Source organism: Anguilla rostrata, chromosome 18 (assembly GCF_018555375.3).
Source record: "Anguilla rostrata isolate EN2019 chromosome 18, ASM1855537v3, whole genome shotgun sequence".
Classification (NCBI taxonomy): Eukaryota; Metazoa; Chordata; class Actinopteri; order Anguilliformes; family Anguillidae; genus Anguilla; species Anguilla rostrata.
The window spans coordinates 10,354,686-10,373,414 of NC_057950.1; the positions used below are offsets into that span (position 1 = coordinate 10,354,686).

The window sequence follows — 18,729 nt, forward strand, 5'->3', positions numbered from 1 at the left end:
CTGCACAGAGCATTGCAACCAAAGTGTATTCTTTTGATCAGTTGCCAGTAAGTTAGTATTTACCGATGATTCCATATGACAAACAGTACTGATGTAGAGAACTAGGGCCATTTAAAAATGTAATGTCACTGCAAATTGTTAGTCTATGGGAATGTGGCGTGTTGTTTGGGAAAAACTAATTGGCTCCTGGCAGTCTTAAACCCACGCTGGCTGTTTTAATTTTGAAGTATCAAGTTAAGGTACCATAACTAAAGCTTTAGTTTAGAGCTGGACATCACTTGCCAGATGTTTTACTTTTTTGTTCCTAGCAAATACTACAATACAAATATGAGTTTTTTTCAGGAGGTAAATGTGAACTCCATCCTTACAATGCTGTGGCCATTATTCTACAAGGGAAAAAATGGATATTAGTATGCAACCAAATTTTCAGTGGGTGAAATGGAAAATACACAACTTATGAACTGGCCTCAATTAATATGATCAAGCATTTGTTGACTGTTTCCTACATGTGCAATGCATCTTATCCTCTGACATTTATATGCAATGTATTTCCCAAGTGTAAAACTACTGCTGATTTGGCCATGTAGTAAACAAACTAAAAAAAAATGGTAATATGTACTCAAGGCTGACCTTGAAAAAAGTCCTCACTGCCCACAAATATTATACTAGTGAAATATCTCTGGTAAGTAAAATGGGAAAAGGAAGTTACATGAGCCGGATTTGTCATTTAATCAGTTTCCAAACTAGGTCATCCCAGGGGCCATAGCCAGAGAGATGTATGATCACATGTAGTCAGCCTTTCAAAGGCTGAGTTATTGCTGCCCTGTACAATATGGGCCCTTAACCTCCGTCTGATTACTACAGAATGCCTTTTTTTAAGTGGCAGTGAAACAAAGATAGGCATAGTATCTGCTGTTCAACTGATCACATGAAAGAATGTGAACACCTTAAAACTTGTCATAAACATTCCTTATGGCTGTAACCATTCTCACGAACTGCTGATATTAGATCTCTGTCTATTCCGTACAGTATTATCACTAATGTACTTCTTTAAACTTGCGCAAAAGTTCAGACCAGGTTTAAATACTTTAAAGCGGATGCTTTTACTTGGCGCGAGCATTTTTTCCCGGAGTGGACGGCGCGGCTGTCATTAGCTTGAAAGGATAGGCATACCTTCTTCCCGTCAGTAGAGGGAGTGAGTAGTCACTTCAAACCAATGGTTCAAACGGATATTTGCTTTTCATCGCACTTCTATGCTCCCAAATCACCTGACATCAATGATATAACAGTCAGCTGACTGCTAGCTCTGCATTGCAGCACCAGAGAAGCGAGCGAGTGCGTATACCCTGTATCTAAAAAGAACGAAGACTGCTGTAAAGCTACGAAACAGTGGAGCCATGATCCTTCTCACACTTCTTTTAGTTTCCACAGGTAATTTCCCCCTTTGTGAGCATCACGTCGTTTAACGCTTTCCTTTGCTGTGCTTATTGATAAAATGCTTTATTTTAAAAATTACCCCGTGGCTATGCCGTTGTATTGCAAGACGGAAGAAACGGTTCGTAAACAAGTCAAACTGCCATTGTTGTTAGCCAGCCAGTTAGCATTACAAGGCGCTTCCTGACAAACTGCTTGTCATGTAGAAGTACATTAAGTTGAATGATCGCAGTTTTTATGATGCGAATGGATTGTATATTGGAATTCTCTAATGAGAATCTACGATTCTACTCTACGATGCCTGCCTAAATTGTAGCTATACTACTTTGTTCAGACGTCTCCGTTGAGTAGAAGTGGCCTAGATAAATAGCTAGCTAAAACATAGCGTTAGCAAGCGTGTTGCTATTCTAACGAAATTGAAAGCAATGTTTGTCAGTAAAATATTGGCGAGAATTCTTTTCGGAAACGTTCTTTTATGGCGATTTAACGGCTAGGTAAAATGACGAAGTTTAATACGCAAACGAAATGCATCGTCGTTTGGTGTCATCCGCTTCACATTGTCGCTTTGTATACACTTTTTTGCTGAGTTGTATCGGAAGCGCTTAACTAAGCTATCTGAACAGGTGACTTAGCTGCGTGTTATCTTTATAATCTTCGCCGAACGATTGACGCAATCATTTTTTGTTTATAAAACAACTATTTGGTCGCCACACCCGATCCCATCACACCGTCGTGTGTCCAAAGTTTTTATTTTATTTCTTTTGTGTCCGGGTAAACATAAAATGGTTAATGTAATAAGCAGCACAGTCATTTCACACCTTGCAGCACAGTATGTTCCACACTACACTAGTTGGCCGTTTTAAAAAAAAAAAAAAAAGAAAAAAAAAAAGAAAAGACGAGTTACCTTGCAGTCGTACATAACTTTACTTTTGTTTTTAAGACCTCGTTAATTACAGGAATACACGTAAAGAATAAGCTCAGAAATCCTTTTGCGTAGGCATATTTATCCCTGTTGGCCTAAATTCTAAAATGGGTAACACCAAACTTGACGAGCTAGTAGGTATATAAATGCAAATTACGGTGACTTGAATGGTTTGAAGGAAGCGTTACTCCTGTTCAATTATGTGACGCTACGCCAATAAGGCTGTGGGTTTCGGATTGTGCCCATTTGGGTAAAGCTACACAGTTCTTTCCTGGTAAGTCATCGACAGAGTTCAGACCTCCCATTTACTACTCTTCGTTTTCCATAACGATTATATCTGCTATAATGGTATCATTTTGTGTGTTCATGCATTATTCACATTGGGAAGGATGACGATCAGCCTTTGGCTGTATATGTAGGCTTACTTTTATATAAAAACTTGTGGAAAAGTCAAAGCATCCCATGTGCTTCATTGTTTTGATCTCCACAATGTTCACAAGATCCAGACTCCTCTGGCTGCTTGCAGTGGTTCATACAGTATCTGGATAAATAACCTCCTGCCCTTTTGTTTTAGTCATCCTTGGATAGACTTGTTTACATGCCTGTGTGTTGAGGGGCATTCTGAAGATGAACAGTGATTGGCTTGAATAAGGGTGATACAAAATGGTACTTGGAAAGTGAACCATTTGACTTGTTGCCAATTACATGTACTTATTCCTGTTTGTCAAGTATTTAGCCCCTCCAGGAAATTCTCTGGAGTGATCTTGGCCTTATTGGGTGAAAGTTGACTTCATCTGTACTGCCAGTGGTCTTGTTTGCTCTGGACATAAAGGAATGGCCAGTTTACTCCCCAACTACCTTTGGATAAGAAATTAGGCTAAATGTCTTTAATCTAAAATTATGTCCGTAGTTGAAGTGGTGGAGCAATGTGACTCCCAATGAGGCTAAGATAACGTTGTCAGCTCTTGTTTGGGCTGAGACCTTAGGCAAGTCACATTGTTTAGAAGCTCTCCTGTGTCAATGAGTAGTTTGAAGGCATGATTGTGTTCTGTGGTATTTCTCCACCTGCAGGTGTGGTGAGTGTTAAATTGTAGATTGTTTTCTGAGGAAAAAAATAAGTGTTCTGCATTAACTTCCCCTTTAATGTGCCATTTCTCTTTAACAGGTTGACCTGAGGTGTCAGGACGTTTAAATTTTTGGTCTTGACTGCTTTCCCCTTTGGCTCATGGCTTTGTCACTGCTGTATTGCCCTTCATATTTAATAAACATTTTAACATCGTCAGTTGGGTTGCTGTTTAGTGCTTACCAAGGGTGCAGGTGAGACTGGTGACTCAGCAGTTTGAGCCATTCTGGGTCTTGCTAGAAGTGCAGTAGTGCGCCAGTCAGTAGCGGGTTGTACTCTGTACAGCAGCCTGCTGCTTAGCTCACATTGCCATGCCCAGGGACTGATCTCTGCTCAGCACTGTAAAACCTGCACACTGGCCTTGTAACTCAGTGGCTGCTGGTTCAGATCCCATGTGGCACTGCTGCTGTGTCTGTACTTAACACAAATTATTTGGTATAAACTGAAGCATCTGCGTAAATAATTGCCAATGAAAAAGTGAACTGCAAGTCTGCTATGGAACGAATGATTGCATTTTTGCGAGAGAAATCCACTCCAATTTTTGGAGGCCAGTCGTTTCAAGCTGTCCTGACTTGGTGACTTTGAATCCTTTTGTAATCTATTGTGCTGCTTTTGGTTCCTTTGTCTCAGTTCTTAATCTCATTAGAAAGCGGAAGCATGCCCTTTATTTTGCTGAATGATACGCGGTGGCTGGAGAAACTGGGGTTAAAATCTGAGGTGGAATTGCTGTTCTTTGGAAAGTGCCTGCAGTAATGTGGCCATGGTGCAGCAGAGCTGTGTGTTGGTGTTGGTATTATTTTTGTACTTGGTGAACTGCAAAGGCAGGATGTAAACATGACTGAGTACATTAATACTGTCCTGGGTGTGTATGATATGGCAGTTGGGCCTTCGCAGGAGGGGAACAGAAACCTGTGATTTCACACGTGATTAGGGTAATGAAACTGGGCCCTGAGAGTAGGGGTGTCCCTCTGGAGGGCTGAAAGGTTTGACTCCTTCACTGCTTAATTATTCCTTAATCTTTTGGTCCGTATTGTGTTTTTATTCTTTTACATGGTGTGGGGGGGAAAAAATTCACTGTGAAATGAAATAAAACAAGCTGGGTTCCTGCAGTGTACTCTCCACACATGCTGTGGGAGTCATGAATGAGGTCTGTCTGTTCTTGTACCATCATGCTGACCTAATTGGATGTGTTTGTGTGGTCTGTTTGAGTAGTTCATCTGATAAGCTGCACCAACACAGTGGAGAAGGCAATGAAAGCACTTACACAGAGGGGCATGCTCTTTGTGGTAGAATAGCACATACTCAGGCAAATGGATAACTTTATGGCTGGTTTATATAGTGCCTTTTAATGTTATCTTCATTGCACTGATTCCAGGAAACTGCCAGTTTGTCTCGAATTGTATTCTCTGCAGAATTGGGTCATTGCAAAATTGGTGTTTTGTTCTTGTATTTTAAAAAAAATTTAAATATTAATATTTTTTGTCAGGTTGTGGTACTGGAGCTTCATTCTAGGAGTGAAGTGCAGTGAAAACCCTCTGTTCAAGTCCAGGGGTGCATGCGAGATGCAGTTATTTAGGATCTGGCTAGAGTTTCTGCCTGTGAGCTTGTTCGCTCGAAACTGCTTGCAGCTCTTAAGCACCCCTTCAGGTTGTACGCATTCATACTTGGGCGTGTACACAAGGCAGATCGACTCACCGGGCCAGACCAGTCATGTGACTGGGGACTAGTGCTTCAGCTGGGAGACTAATTATGTACTTTTTCTGGATCAGTATTTTGCAAAGGGCACTTGTGAAAGAACTGTCAATGCTTCAGGCTACAAATGTAGCGGCAGTGCTTGAAATACTCGTCAGTAGGGGATGTTTAGCATTTCTGTGCGTGCGCGTCTTTGAATTCAGTTCCATTTTGGATATGTAGTGAATGGCCAGCCCGTATTTGCTTTTTGGTTTCAGTTACTGGTACATATTAGAGATGGACATGCTGACTGCTGTATTTCAGTGTGACCGGTTCAGTGTGTGGGTTCACAGGCTTTCTAAAGAACTTCAGGAAACTGGCCGGATAGCGTCAGACGCCCCTGAGGGTTCTTTTATTAGTTTGCTGTGACGAGCGCGAGTCACGTGACACGCACCGCCGACTCACGGTGGAAGCTGATGGCAGTGTGCCATGGACCTTTGTTTTTTTGTTTTAAAAAGCGAGTGATATAGCGATCTCCCTGTTCCTTCTGGCCCAACAGCTCATTTTACTCCCTTCTTGTATAGTCCTCCTGTTTTATGTATTGTTTAAAAAAAATGTATACATTTCTTTTGTCCTGGTGAAATGTGACTTGCAGATGAGGAATCTGTTTTTGTCTTGCTCTGATGCATTAGCATGTGAGGTTGACTCATCGGGCTTTTTGTATGCCGCCCCCCCCCCCCCTTTGTAGTGCCATTTCCTCATGATGTTCCGGAAGAAGTGGAGTATTAATAAATCCAAAACCCCTTTCATCAGCCAGGGTGCTTTTTCAGTTGTTGTCAGTGATAAGATGGCTTTTAAAAAAAATTTTTTTTTTTTAAACACTTTGTTCTGAAGCTGTTGTCCCAAGTGTGAACTGGGTCTTGTGATAGTCTCTTATCATGTCTGCAGACTCAGCACTGCTGACCCCACCCCACTGAAAAGCAAAAATGAGTCCTTGCCGTATAGCTGAGACCGGCAGGAATACTGTTGTGTAAGCCCAATTGCCCAATCACCTGTTTGTTTCTTAGCTGGTCATATGACGAGTGATGTGTCATGCCTTAGGAAGTGCAAATGATGGGTGTGTGTCTTTTTTTGGGGGGTGGGGGGGCTTGTCTTGAGTTCAGCAGTCGTAGTTGACCTCAGTGAAAGCAGAGGTGAACTTTGGGAAGACTGGGGGATTTCCAGCTCGCGAGCTTGGCTGGACTCCAGCAGGTGAATATGCGGGCCTGTTTCAACATCCTGCGCATCGCTCACATTACTGCTCGGCCACATCATTCACCCCTGGCCCCTTCATTGGTCAGCTGCTAATGTTTTAATAGGTTTGCACTAGCTGCAGACCAGCCCACACTGTCACATGACTTGACTGGTGTTTCTCAGGAGGTGCCCAGGCAGCCCAATCCGGGCCCTGTGTCTGTCTGTGCGCCCGCTCTGTGTCCCTGAGCTACAGCGCCTGCAGTTACCCAAGGTGCAGGGCCAGTCGAGCTCTCACCAACATCCAGTCGGGACGTCCCCTCCACTCCTCACACTGCAAACGCATCTCACTTCCTCCTCTGGTAGAAATTTCAGTGCAGTTAGTTGCATTTGTTCGCTTTTTGAATGTGAGAAACTTCCTTTCTTAGTAATTCCAGTGACTATCAGCCTGTCCTTTGACTCTCAGCTGATCTCAGGCAGTTGTGCCCTGTCCTACCCTGTGCCTTGTGACTCCCCTCCATAAAGTGTATAACCGGTGGCAAACAAAACGGCAGTTACTACAAATCCTCAGGTATGTCACATGTCTGTTGCCAGGCTCCTAGTTGATGGTGTTTCCAGTGAAGCAGTCTTTGTTTTTTTTTTCGGATGAGTGACCTCTGACCTGTTCAGGTGCATTCTGTCGTTACATGGCAAGGCGCGTTTCCATAGCGAAAAGGTAAACGGTGCTTGCTGATGGCCACAGACTGCCTTTCAGTAGGCTACTGACAGGCAACATCCACCAGGGGCAGTGACTTTAATGTCCATTTACAGACATCTTGTTCAGACCAGTAGTTGAGATGTAGTTCCCCAGTAGACTCTGTGAGCTGTTTGGATTGAAGTTGGCCTGTGTCCTGTTGGAAGGAGCAACATGTCTGGCAATTTAATTGAGGAGAAAGAAAATGTAGTAAAAAAGAAAAAACAAACAAATGTCTGGACTGTGGGTTTCTGTGCTCCAAACTGGACTTTGAGCAGTGCAGTGACATTTTGGGGTTCGTTGTGGCCAAAGACAGGGAAGTGGTACTTCTCAGCCTGCTACGGTTTGTTTTTTCAGTTCCCGGATCTTCCCACAAAGCCCCTGGACTTCCCTGGAACGTGTTGTTCAGTACAAGTTTGAGGGGTTTACTTTGTCCTGCAGTTAATAAGATTGAGAGGGTCTAAAGAGGCAGGCAGACTGGATTTGTGTGGGGTTTGAGGATGGGTAAGGGGTTTAACCCCCCCCCCCGCTCTCCTCCAGCTATTTGCGCCCTTTGTCAGTGTAAAAGCCGGTTGGCGACATTTTTGTTGCATAGCAATTCCTTACCAGTGGGAAAGCTGATTTGCCTTTGCTTTGCTAATTTTGTTGACAACACTGTTTTCTAAGGAAGCCGGGCCTTTTAATCAACGCAACGTGACTGCTCTCAGCCCGTTATTGCATATGGGGAGGTGATCATGTGACTGTCTGGCTGCTGATGGCGGTCCAGGCCGTGGATGTGTGCTGGGTGCTGGTTTTACATCGAGCCCTGGCGTCTCCTCTGGGTGTCCGTACCGCACATGAGCAGATGGGACAGGGCTCCTAACTGGCTAGCGCTGGGACAGTGTGTGCGTTGTCTTTTGGTGAGGACTCCAGGGCTCGAGTCCAAATCTTCAGGTTCCTTCCTTCCTTTGGCTGGGCCACCCTCTTGTTTACAGAGGCACGCCTAGCGGTTTGCTTACTAAGGAATAGAGTCTGTGTTTATGGCGGTGTGTCTGATGCAGCTTAAAGACCCTCTTGATTGGTTTTACTTCTGGGATGATGTTACAGGATTGATGGAACTTTACACTCTTTGAATAAATAGGGCCGTCTGTGCCTTCCTGGCCATGGCACACATTTCTCTTTGAGTCGAACGCTGATGTAACTGCATGGATATGCCTGATTCTCATCTGGGTCTGTTGGGTGCGCTAAAGTTGACGAATGCTCTTTGTCTCCTCTCTCCAGCTGTGGCGTCCCCCCTGTTGGGCAAGGAGCAGTGTGCCCACGGACCCCCTTACTGGTGCCAAAACATAAAGACCGCTTCGACGTGCGGTGCCGTCGATCACTGCCAGCAGAACGTCTGGAACAAGCCTCAGGTGGTGAGTGACCCTCTGCCCGCCCTCTGATGAGCCATCAGGTGGAAGCTCTCTGCACTGGAACATGCGGCCCTCCTCGGGTGATGGTGTGGAGTTTAACCTCTGGCTCTGGCTCTGGGCGGACCCACATTTGATTGCTTCAGAGATAGTGTTTCACCAGAGTTTCAGTTCCCTGAAGCCATTTTGTAAATCTGACACACCATCATAACCCCTTCTCTGTCTCTTAAATCTCTACTACCTCTTAAGCGTTCACTTCTCCTTCCCATTTCATGTAGAAATCTGTGCCATGTGACCTGTGCAAGGAGGTGCTGACTGTGGTGGACCAGCTGCTGAAGGACAATGCCACTGAGGTGAGAGTGGGGTCATGGCTAAGAGCGGTGTGGCCTTGGAGCAGCTGAAAATGGACAATGCCAAAGTGCACTGCTGGACAAGAGTGCTGTTAGTGCTTAGAACCAGACTTAGAACTACTGACCCCTCAGTCATTACCACTGAAACTCTTGAGGAAGTTCAGGCAGTGCAGTTTTCTTGAGTCTTTGTGATCATGTGGTCTCTTGACTGCTAGCGTTTCAGTTCTTTGATTAGTCCGGATGCTGATGTTTCAGTTCCTCAACATTACATTTGAACGTCTCGGCAGTTTTTTGTGCGGCTGGTTCCCCAATTTCAGGTTCCTGTTTAAAATCCCCTCTTGTGAATAACCGCAGATTTAAATGTGTGCATATGTAGTAGAAAAGTGCTAAATGGGCTTTTGGGTGGGGGGTTAAGGGGTTATTTTTTATTAAAATTACCAAATGAATACACAAAATGGCAAGTATTGTTGGGGCACCTGAGCACCTCTTCCTGCCAAATAATGGCCTTGCATCCCTGTCCTTCCAGGCTGAGATTCTGGGCTATTTGGAGAAGGCCTGCCAGCTGATCCCAGATAAGGGTATCGCCTCTGAGTGCAAAGACATGGTGGACAGCTACTATCCAGTCCTGATGGCAATCATCACTGGAGAGCTGGTGAGTGGGTGGGGCAGGGGAGTGACTTCATGTTTTTATTTCTCATGCTTGTTCTTAGATGACTGGTATTTTATGGAGCCAGTAAGAGTTCCATGCCTTTACAGAAGCATACTTTATCTGCAGTCGTCTATGAAAAACCTAAGCCAGTGTGTGCATTTCTCCCATGAAGCAAAGGAGACTCAATTCAAATTGGATTAGCATGGTTCTGAATGCATTTGAGGGCAGTGTCCCAGTTTTGGGGGTTTGTGGGTGTCGTACTGAGACATCCCCTTGTGTGGAGAGGTGGGGGGAGGAGGGGTGTTGGGTAGACTGCCACAGCTGCAGTGGAAGCTCACGGATATTCCGGTTGCTAGCGTGAGCTTTGAGCTCGGCCTTGTTAAACCCAAAGCCGCCTCTTATGAGGAGCCAGAGCCAACATCCGTCTGTCTGCTTTGACAGTGGGAAGGTACAGAGGAGTAAGTGTAATGGAGAGCTCTGAATGCCCCACACAGAGGGCGGCTGGGGGGTGGGGGGGGGGGTGGGGGGTGGTAGTGCCGGGAGAAATGCTTCTTTGTCCAACTCTCTTGGAGGCTTTTGTGTTGCACAGATGCAGTAAACAAACTCCACAGCCTTTTAGGACTTTGCTTTTAGACTGAGTAAATAAACAATTTTCCGTAATTATCCGCCAATAAAAGCACAAACTTAATTTCTGGATTTCCCCCTGCTTCCCAGGGAAGCACAAAGGGCACCTTTTTGTTTCAATTTCAGTTTTTGATCAGTGAGTCCACACCCTGAAATTTGCGCAGCTTTTCATGATCTTTACACACCAGCACCTCTGAGGCTATTGGCTGAAATTCAGAACCCACATTGTGCACTGCGGCAGGACTGAATCCCAGGTGTGAATTTAACTGAATTTGGCAGTTCTGGCCAGTTTTGGTGCAGTTTAAATGAAGTCTGCTTACAGTAGTAATGGCAGTAGAGGGGTATGGACTGGTAGGATGATGCTGTTCTCTCTCTCTCTCTCTCCAGGAGGACCCCAGCGTGGTGTGTGGGGCCTTGGGGCTGTGCCAGTCCCAGCAGAAAGCCCTGGCCTTTGCCCAGCTCCTGTCCAATGAGATCCCTCAGGTGGACCTGGCCCAGAGCGCCTCTCCCTTCCTCCTCAACATCCCACAGCTGCTGTACCCCCAGGTGGCCCCCGAGCCGGAGGCCCCAAAAAAGGAAGACCCCGAACAGGTGAGAGGGGCTGGACTTTGGCTACAGTTCAGAGGTCAGATCAGTCCTGTGGACATGTACTATTGAGTACTTGATATTGTATGTATTCAGATACCAGTCTTTAACGGCTTGGCATTATTTGAAGAAGAGCCTTTGACTGTGCTGGTCCTCTGGGCCCAGGTTTTCAAAATTTATCTGACAGGATAATAATGACACCAATAATTAGGGCAACTACTGAAACCGGAGCAGAGCTCTACCGACCTTTGGTTTATGTAGGTTATGTGTGAGAAGTTGGTGAATTTCTGTCCAATCTGCACTAAATTGTTGGATCGCTTGCAAAATCCGATGCGCTGTCCAGCTGGGTCATGTGCAGTGTGCGTTGACCAACAGAGTAGCTCTCAGTGCGATCTGATTGCATTGCACGCAATATCCAGTTGGATGGCTGTGCACTGTTTGAGCTGCGCCGTGCCACCTGGCTGGATGTGTAGTGTCTAGTTTGCGCTGGCTTTTTAACCGTTTTGGCTCTTTGTGTGGGATCAGTCTGATCCCTGGATCGAATGAAAGGGGGATTTCATTATCGGGACAGTTGTGATACGGAAGAAACGTTTTGGGAAAAACTGGGTTCAGGCGACCATGTTTAACCCACACGCCTCCATTGCAGGAGAAGGGCAACGTGTGCAAGGACTGCGTGCAGTTCATCAACTCCGTCCAGGAACAGGCCCGGTCCAACGCCACCTTCATCGACGGCCTCATCGCCCAGATCGAGAAGCAGTGCGACCTGCTGGGGCCAGGCATCTCTGACATGGTGAGGAGAGGGGTGTGGCCTCAGGGAAATGTGGGGGGGAGGGGGGGGGTACCTGGGGGGTGGCAGTGGCTGTCTCCACGGAGGCAGCGTCATCGTCTAACTGCGCCTTCTCCTGTGTTCCAGTGCAAGCAGTACGTCTCGCAGTACGCCAGTCTGGTCTTCCAGCAGCTCATGTCCATGGTGAGTACCGGAGGATCATGGGAGATTTTCCCTTTCCTCTTCCTTGTGAATGCTCAGTACCTCTGGGAAGAGGAGTAGCTGTAATGGTGTTTTTCTGTAACTGGGACACAGTTTCACATTAGGGCTTGCTTGGGTATAATGTCATGCACCTGCTAGAACGGCAGCTTGGTTTGTTGGGAGTGAGAAGCCCCCTGCCCCCCCCTCCCCCCCACCCCCCCACCCCCACACCACCAACAGGTTTTATTTTATTTTTCCTGTTCTCATTGGCTCCCTGAGTGTCTGCTGTCATCCATTTCTAATCACTTGTTTTTTTTAATGCTTTCTTTTCTCCCCCGCCCTTTCGCCCTCCTCCTCCTGTCCTCTGTCTTTGGGTTGTGCTCGATCTCTTTGGCCCTCAGGATCAGGTAGGTTCTGTGTTCTCGGCCTGTTTGGTCTCTCACCCTTAGCTTCCGCTCTCTGCTGTGTGTGTAGCTGCTCACCCATGTTGTGCTCCTGGTGTAGCTACTCATGTAGTTAGCGTTGATACTCACCTTGTACTCCTGATACTAGACTGGGGGGGAGTCACATGGAGTTTCTATTCATTTGATTTTTATTCTAGTATGTGTAGTTGGTAATTATAAGTCATGCTGGGGGGGAAATCATCTCCGCAGGGTTTTTATTTTTTATTTATTTTTTTTGGAGGGGGGGGCTGCATGCAGGGGGTTATGATCCTTGCATGGCTCCATTCCTCAGAGTAGGATCTCTTGGGAGTGTGTGTGTGTGGTTCTTTTTTTTTTTTTCTCTCGCATGCATGCATGTCAACTATTCAGTGGCAGCTGTACTGCATGCTAATAGTGAGTGTGTGTGTGTGTGTGTGTGTGTGTGTGTGTGATTGATTTCTGGACCCGTATCTCCCCCTTGACTGCCTCACCTGTTGGTCTCTGCAGAAAGCTCAGGACATCTGCGCTGGCGCTGGATTCTGCCCTAGTGTCCGTCACTCTGTCCCCATGGAGACGCTGGTGGCAGCCATGATCGTCCCTGCAGCCAAGATCGTCCCTGCAGAGCTGGTGCAGCCAGCAGAAGTGAAACCTGTCGAGCTCACACCTGCCAAGGTAACCAGAGTGGGGTATCTGGAGCTATCGGACATCCTGAGCTGCCATTGCAGTGCTCACATTGAGCTGTATTTGAAGAAGGAATGCTTCTCTGAATTAAGAATATACAGAGAATCATGGCCGGGGGGGTGGGGGGGAGTGGGTGGTGTGATGAGATGGATGCTTAACAAGTGTAGATTAAGGTATTTTGATGGTAAAGTGCAGTACTGTGCAGACAATTTTGGTATCGAACCACTCTAGTGCTTTGATAATTTTCTGATGCACACCCGCCCCCCCCCCCCCCACACAGAAAATGATGCGTGTCCAAGACTCTCCCACATGTGCGATCTGTAAGATGGTGATGAAGGAGGTGGAGGCCTTGCTGCAGGATAAGAAAACTGAGGTAGGACTCTACTGCGCCTGGCTTTACCCACACTCCCCTCCCCTATAACAATCCTACACATTTCTGGGAAGCCATGTTTATTTTGTGCTGAATGGTCCTTGGTCGCCACCTAGTGGTTACTGTTAGTTTTGCATCCTGCAGTCTGAAAGTTTGAGTGAGAACACAGAGGTTGCAAACTGGGTGGGAAAATCCTTGTCCTTCACCACTGAAATATGATGAATATAGGAAGAAATTCCCAATTTTCCACATTTAATTTGAGCAAACTTGAGGTTACTGTGCCATTAGTTCAGTGTTTTTAGACTCTGTTAAAGGTGACTAGTTCAGTCGGTTGCTCTGGGGGGGGTTAATGGTACATCCATCTTCATGCCTTGCCCCGCCCCCCCTCAGGAGGAGGTGATCAACGCCGTGGAGAAGGTGTGCTCCCTGCTGCCCTCCAAACTCGCCGCTCAGTGCAAGGACCTGATCGATGCCTACGGCGAGGCCATCATCGACCTGCTGGTGCAGGAGGCCGACCCCAACACCGTGTGCGCCGTGCTGGGCCTGTGCTCGAGCGACGACCGCACCTTCATCCGTGAGTCCCCCGCCGCCCGCTCTTAAGACCCCGCGCTCCTGAGGGTCGCACCGACCCAAGGAGACCGCCCCTCCCTGATTCCTGGCTCTTGCGCTAAGGGACCGGGCGGGTGGCCCCTCCCTGGCCCCTGTCCTCTGGCAGGGAAAGCCACCTGACCGTGCTGTGGCTTCTCCGTTTGCTGCTGCGTACAGTTCCAGCCTCGTGAGCGCTCTGGGAAGGGAGGGCTGAGGGCCACGTTGTGCGGACATTTCAGTGTGCAGAAAGTGTTCCGGCAGTGTGCGGGCAGTAGTGTAGTATAATGGTTAAGGAACTGGTCTTGTAACCTAAAGGTCATAGGTTTGATTCCCAGGTTAGGACACTGCCGTTGTGCCCTTGCGCAAGCTACTTTAACCTACACTGCTTCTGTATATATCCAGCTGTGAATGCTCCTAATTCAGCCCCATTTAGCACAACTTGCCTTTGGCTGTCGGGTGTGTAGTCAATGGCGTCTGGCTTTTCTTGGAGCCAGCGTGCCGGTCTCTTTCATAAGTCTGTACTGACTGCTCTGACTGTGTATGGGCGACATAGCTCAGGAGGTAAGAGCGGTTGTCTGGCAGTCGGAGGGTTGTCGGTTCGATCCCCGCCTGGGCGTGTCAAAGTGTCCCTGAGCAAGACACCTAACCCCTAACCGCTCTGGTGAATGAGAGGCATCAATTGTAAAGCGCTTTGGATAAAAGCGCTATATAAATGCAGTCCATTTACCATTTACCATGCTCCCTTTAACCCCCCCAGCTGTGATGGACCAGGTCAGGTTTGACCGCGGCGGGTTCTGCGACGTGTGCAAGATGGCGGTGCGCTACATCGATGGGATCCTGGAGGACAACGCCACCGAGGCGCAGATCGAGGACGCCGTGAAGAAGGTCTGCAACTTCCTGCCGGAGTCCGTCCGCACGGAGGTGAGCACAGGGGCCCGCCTGAACGCTGCGAGCAGATATGAGGTCATCGTTGCAAGCAGATATGAGGTCACTGTTGCGTTCTTTTGACTTGAGTCAAGTGTACTAATGGGCAAGCTGGAAGAATCCCGAGATCTTCTAGCAGCCAGATTTCAAATTCAGATGTTCAAGGAAAGGGTTCTGTCAGCACAAGACGCTCAGTGTGCTTACACCAGGGGCGGGCAATAGGGCCACATCTATTAGTGCTTCTCACGCCAACTTCTGCCCTTAATTGCGTAATTGGCCCTAACGTTTACGTCATTCTGCATTTTGGTTATGTTTCGATAAGCACATGAATGACAGCCAAAAAACTATTCTGGTGTCCCTATATGAAATGTTTTACTGTGATGTAGTCTACGAGTGAACAAGTGTTGGTGTACACAGCCTGTTGGCTCATTTAGTTAGTCTAACTGGTGGAAACTAAAACCTGCACACACATTGGCTTTCAGGACCAGAATTTCCCGCCCCTGGCTTGCACAAACCATACGATTGGCTGGTTGTTTGTTTGTTGTGTTTGTTCAACTGATTGGTTGGCCTGTGTCCTCTCTGCAGTGCGAACAGCTGATTGGAGAGTACGAGCCAGCCATGGTGCAGCTGCTGATCCAGATGTTGGACCCAGATTTTGTCTGCTCTGTGAGTACAGCCGTCAGTCTTGCACGAGAACACTGGGTGTTACCAGGCTGCCCGATACATATAGAAAAACACAGCCAGTCAATGCTGGTCGTCCTGGCAGAATCTAAGCTAAGGAGCTCCACATTTGGGTCTAAGCAATCCAGGTTTAAAAAAAAAAATACATTTCAGGGTTGAGTCTGTTGTACTTGGATTTTTCTGTAGTATTGTTTGGACCTTTTGGCCCCGAAGAAGCTAGTTAAGTTAGCCTTTAAACCAGCTCCATATATACTGCCATCCATGCTGCAAAGTGTCAAATTGGCACTTTCACATGACTGGGACAATCTAAAACCTGATGGCCACAGCACTCTGCCTGGAGTGTTCTGCCCGATGCACTAAGGACCAGGTTGGGGCTGCAGGGTAGGGTAGGGAGTGGTTTAATGGTTGGGGAATTGTGACCTAAGGGTTGCAGGATCAACTCCCAGGTAGGCCACTGCTGTTGTACCGTTCAACCAAGGCAGTTAATAGCTTCAGTATATGTGTAATTGTATTCAGTATATGTTACAGTAAGTCAGGGCGGAAAGTGGGATGTGGTTTGTTACTGTCCGCTTGTCCTCTGCAGAAATTGGGGGCCTGTCCCGCAGCGAGACTCCTGGGGACGGAGCAGTGCAGCTGGGGGCCGGCCTTCTGGTGCAAGAACATGGAGACAGCCTCGCGTTGCAACGTGAGTCCTAGCGCCCCCCCCTGGCTCCCTGGGGCAGTGCCTCCTTTAGCTGCCTCCTCCAGCCTGGGCTTGTATAGAGACAGTGACCAGGGCTGGCTAATGGGTCCCAGTTCCACAGGGGGTCACTGCTGCGATCTTCAGCACATGACCTGACCAGTAGAAACGCTTGCTATTTACAGGTGTAGTTTAAATGGATGTGTTTTGAGCTCGACTGCTCAGTACTGCCCCCTTGTGTGACCTGTTCTCTCCTGCGTTCCAGGCTGTGGATCACTGCAGACGTCACGTGTGGAACTAGGAGGAAGAGGAGGACCTTAGTCTGAGGAAATTAGGGAGAACTACTGTAGTGCTGCTTTCTTTCCTGTTTTAAAATTTGATCCCCCCTTTCTTTTTTTGTTTTTTAAAAAAAAAGCAAAAATAGATTTAAAAATTACAATTCAACTGTCAATTTAACAAGCAGGGTCTATATTTGGGGGGGGGGGGGAGGAGATGAAGAGCAGTGATTGGGAGATTTATTTTTGTTTGTTTTTGGGGGGGGGGGTTCACTGATTTGTTACTGCTTTTGACGCAGAGTGGTAATGTTGTGAGGAACTGGAGATGAATGGGTTTTTCAGCTTGCCGTTCACTGTTCCGTGTAGGCAGGTGGGTTGTGATGCGTTTTAAATGCAAGTCGAGACGCATCTCTCCTCTGAGGCCCACTTTAACGAAAGGAAAGGGTCAACTGGGCAAGATTCGCACAGGCAGTCTCGGTGGACGCCCAAAATAGCCCTGCCTTCCCATCTCTGCAAATGAAGGACCTGCTAGGCCAGCGTCTGGGAGGACATCAGGTTATCCATTTTTAATAACATGAAGCCTGATCTTAATTTGCATTAATTTGCAGCCTCTGTTTTTTTTGTAGTAACAAGATGATTTGTGTTTTTTGTTTTTAATGAGGTGTGAAACGCTGAGCAGGATGTTGTCTGCTGGTCACTTTCCTCGCTAGCCTGTTGTGCTAAACTCTTCATTCGTTTCTGATTCCTAATTAAATGAACTCGTTATTGTGCTCAATCCGCTTCACTGTACTGGCCTGAGAGATTGTCAGGTGAGTCGATCAGGGAGGGCAAGGAGGAGAGAGAGTGGGCTGGTGGGTGGGAAGGTGGGAGGGGGGGGTGGTGGTGTCTGATTTTTAATGGAATTGAAATAAAAAGAACTTCTAAATCCACTTGACCTTCAGTGTGTTACTCAGGCAAGGGAGTTTCATTTTTGCATTGTGAGCATTTGGCAGACGCTCTTACCCAGTGAATGAGAGCTTATGTGGCTGGATGTGCTCACCATAGCGTTCAGCGCCTCACCTCTGCTACCAGACCGACTCTAACCGTGATGCTACACTACCGACCGCTGATCCGGACCAGCCGCTATAGCACACGCCCGTTTCACACTGGAGATGAGTCAGTCCACGGATTCCCTTTTCTCAGTGAGGTCTCTTTAGTCCGATCGTTCACGTCAGAAGTAGCAGCCGGTTGGTTTGCGAGTCACCCTGCCAGTGTGGTTGAGTGCGCACTAGGACACGCCTCCTCAGAAACGTGCTTTTCTTCATTCTGTAACCGTGTTTACTGGAGTTACTGGACTGGAGGGCTTCACTAATATCTGCCACAGCAGACATTCTGGCAAAGAATATACACCATAGCCCAACAATCCTGTTCTGGAAAAGGCCCGGCCTGGGTTTCCCTTCATCCCTCCCTCTTTTGCCATCCTCTGCTTTGAGGAAAAAAGAGAAGGGGGGGGGAGTTCTATTTTTTTCATACACTCATCAGGGCAAACTAACCGCAAAGGGAAGTTGGGGATTTTGGCAGACACGCAATCAGGTCCCATGAATAAGTTTCTCAACAGGAAGCACCAGGTGGGACACGAGTGAAAATCAGGGTGAACGTTGACTGGGAGGAGTGCCTTCACTCTCAAAGACTGCCCCAAATGGACAGTGAACATCCTGTGCTCTTCACCCATCTGTACTGCAGGGCAGTCGGGTCGCCGATGGCTGCTGTGGTGAATAGTCACGGCCATGATGTCATCCCGTTCCAAACGCATCACATCCTGCCCCTCCTCGCGCCGCCCACCTGTGGGTGGTGAGCGAATCCCGCCAGGACTGCAGGGATGCGGTCTCCTCCCAGAATCCATGGGCTCATTCAGTATTCAGCACACTGCGTCTGCCGAGCAGAAGGTCCGCTCTTTATGGCTCGCTGGGCTGTGCTGTGCTGTGCTGGGCTGTGCTGTGCTGTACTGTGCTGCGGCCCCTGGGCCACGTCTAGCGGGGACGGGAACATTAGCCGTGTGGCTAACAAACCGCTCCGAGCCCAAGTGCGTCTTCAGCCGCAGCCTGTACAGCCACGCGAAGGCTGCTAAGCTCCATTATACATTCAGCTCAGTCCCGCCTTCACATTAACACGTTTGCGTCATGTTTTTGGTGCAGGAATACAGCCCCTTGTTAACCCATAATGATGCCCGTGCCTTCTGTGAAAGACGCTGACGTCTAAATGGATAGCGTGCGAGAGTGTCGACTGCATAAGTGGCCCTCGATAAGGGATGCTTGGGAAATGGACCGTAATAAGGTGCAGCGGTAGTCTGCTGTAATGAATTCGATGTTGTGATATCTTTTGTGCGGTTCTCCGGGCAAACTGGCGATCTGTGCAGCGCGCTCGCACCCCGGGGCGCTGGGTTAAAACGGCTGA

General features: G+C 47.7%; 1 protein-coding gene and 1 long non-coding RNA gene across 2 annotated transcripts; one reads left to right on the forward strand and one right to left on the reverse strand.

Annotated features, from left to right (window-relative positions):
* The first annotated feature begins 1,269 nt into the window (after positions 1-1,269).
* psap (prosaposin) lies at positions 1,270-17,072 on the forward strand. Its single transcript, XM_064316817.1, has 14 exons — positions 1,270-1,431; positions 8,374-8,507; positions 8,780-8,854; positions 9,378-9,503; positions 10,512-10,715; positions 11,356-11,499; positions 11,623-11,679; positions 12,606-12,770; positions 13,060-13,152; positions 13,540-13,723; positions 14,495-14,658; positions 15,247-15,327; positions 15,926-16,027; positions 16,287-17,072. Exons 1-14 carry the CDS (start codon positions 1,398-1,400, stop codon positions 16,320-16,322), a joined length of 1,599 nt encoding a protein of 532 aa, XP_064172887.1. The 5' UTR covers positions 1,270-1,397; the 3' UTR covers positions 16,323-17,072.
* Positions 13,560-14,599, reverse strand: LOC135244494 (uncharacterized). Its single transcript, XR_010326983.1, has 2 exons — positions 14,465-14,599; positions 13,560-14,253 (listed from the first exon to the last, which is right to left on the reverse strand). It is a non-coding gene; the product is annotated as an uncharacterized LOC135244494 (long non-coding RNA).
* Positions 17,073-18,729: the final 1,657 nt, after the last annotated feature.

Coding starts and splice junctions, on each gene's coding strand:
- psap (XM_064316817.1), top strand. CDS start 1,398: ATGATCCTTCTCACACTTCTTTTAGTTTCCACAG. Junction 8,508..8,779: donor TCTGGAACAAGCCTCAGGTG/GTGAGTGACCCT, acceptor CATTTCATGTAG/AAATCTGTGCCATGTGACCT. Junction 14,659..15,246: donor CGGAGTCCGTCCGCACGGAG/GTGAGCACAGGG, acceptor TCCTCTCTGCAG/TGCGAACAGCTGATTGGAGA.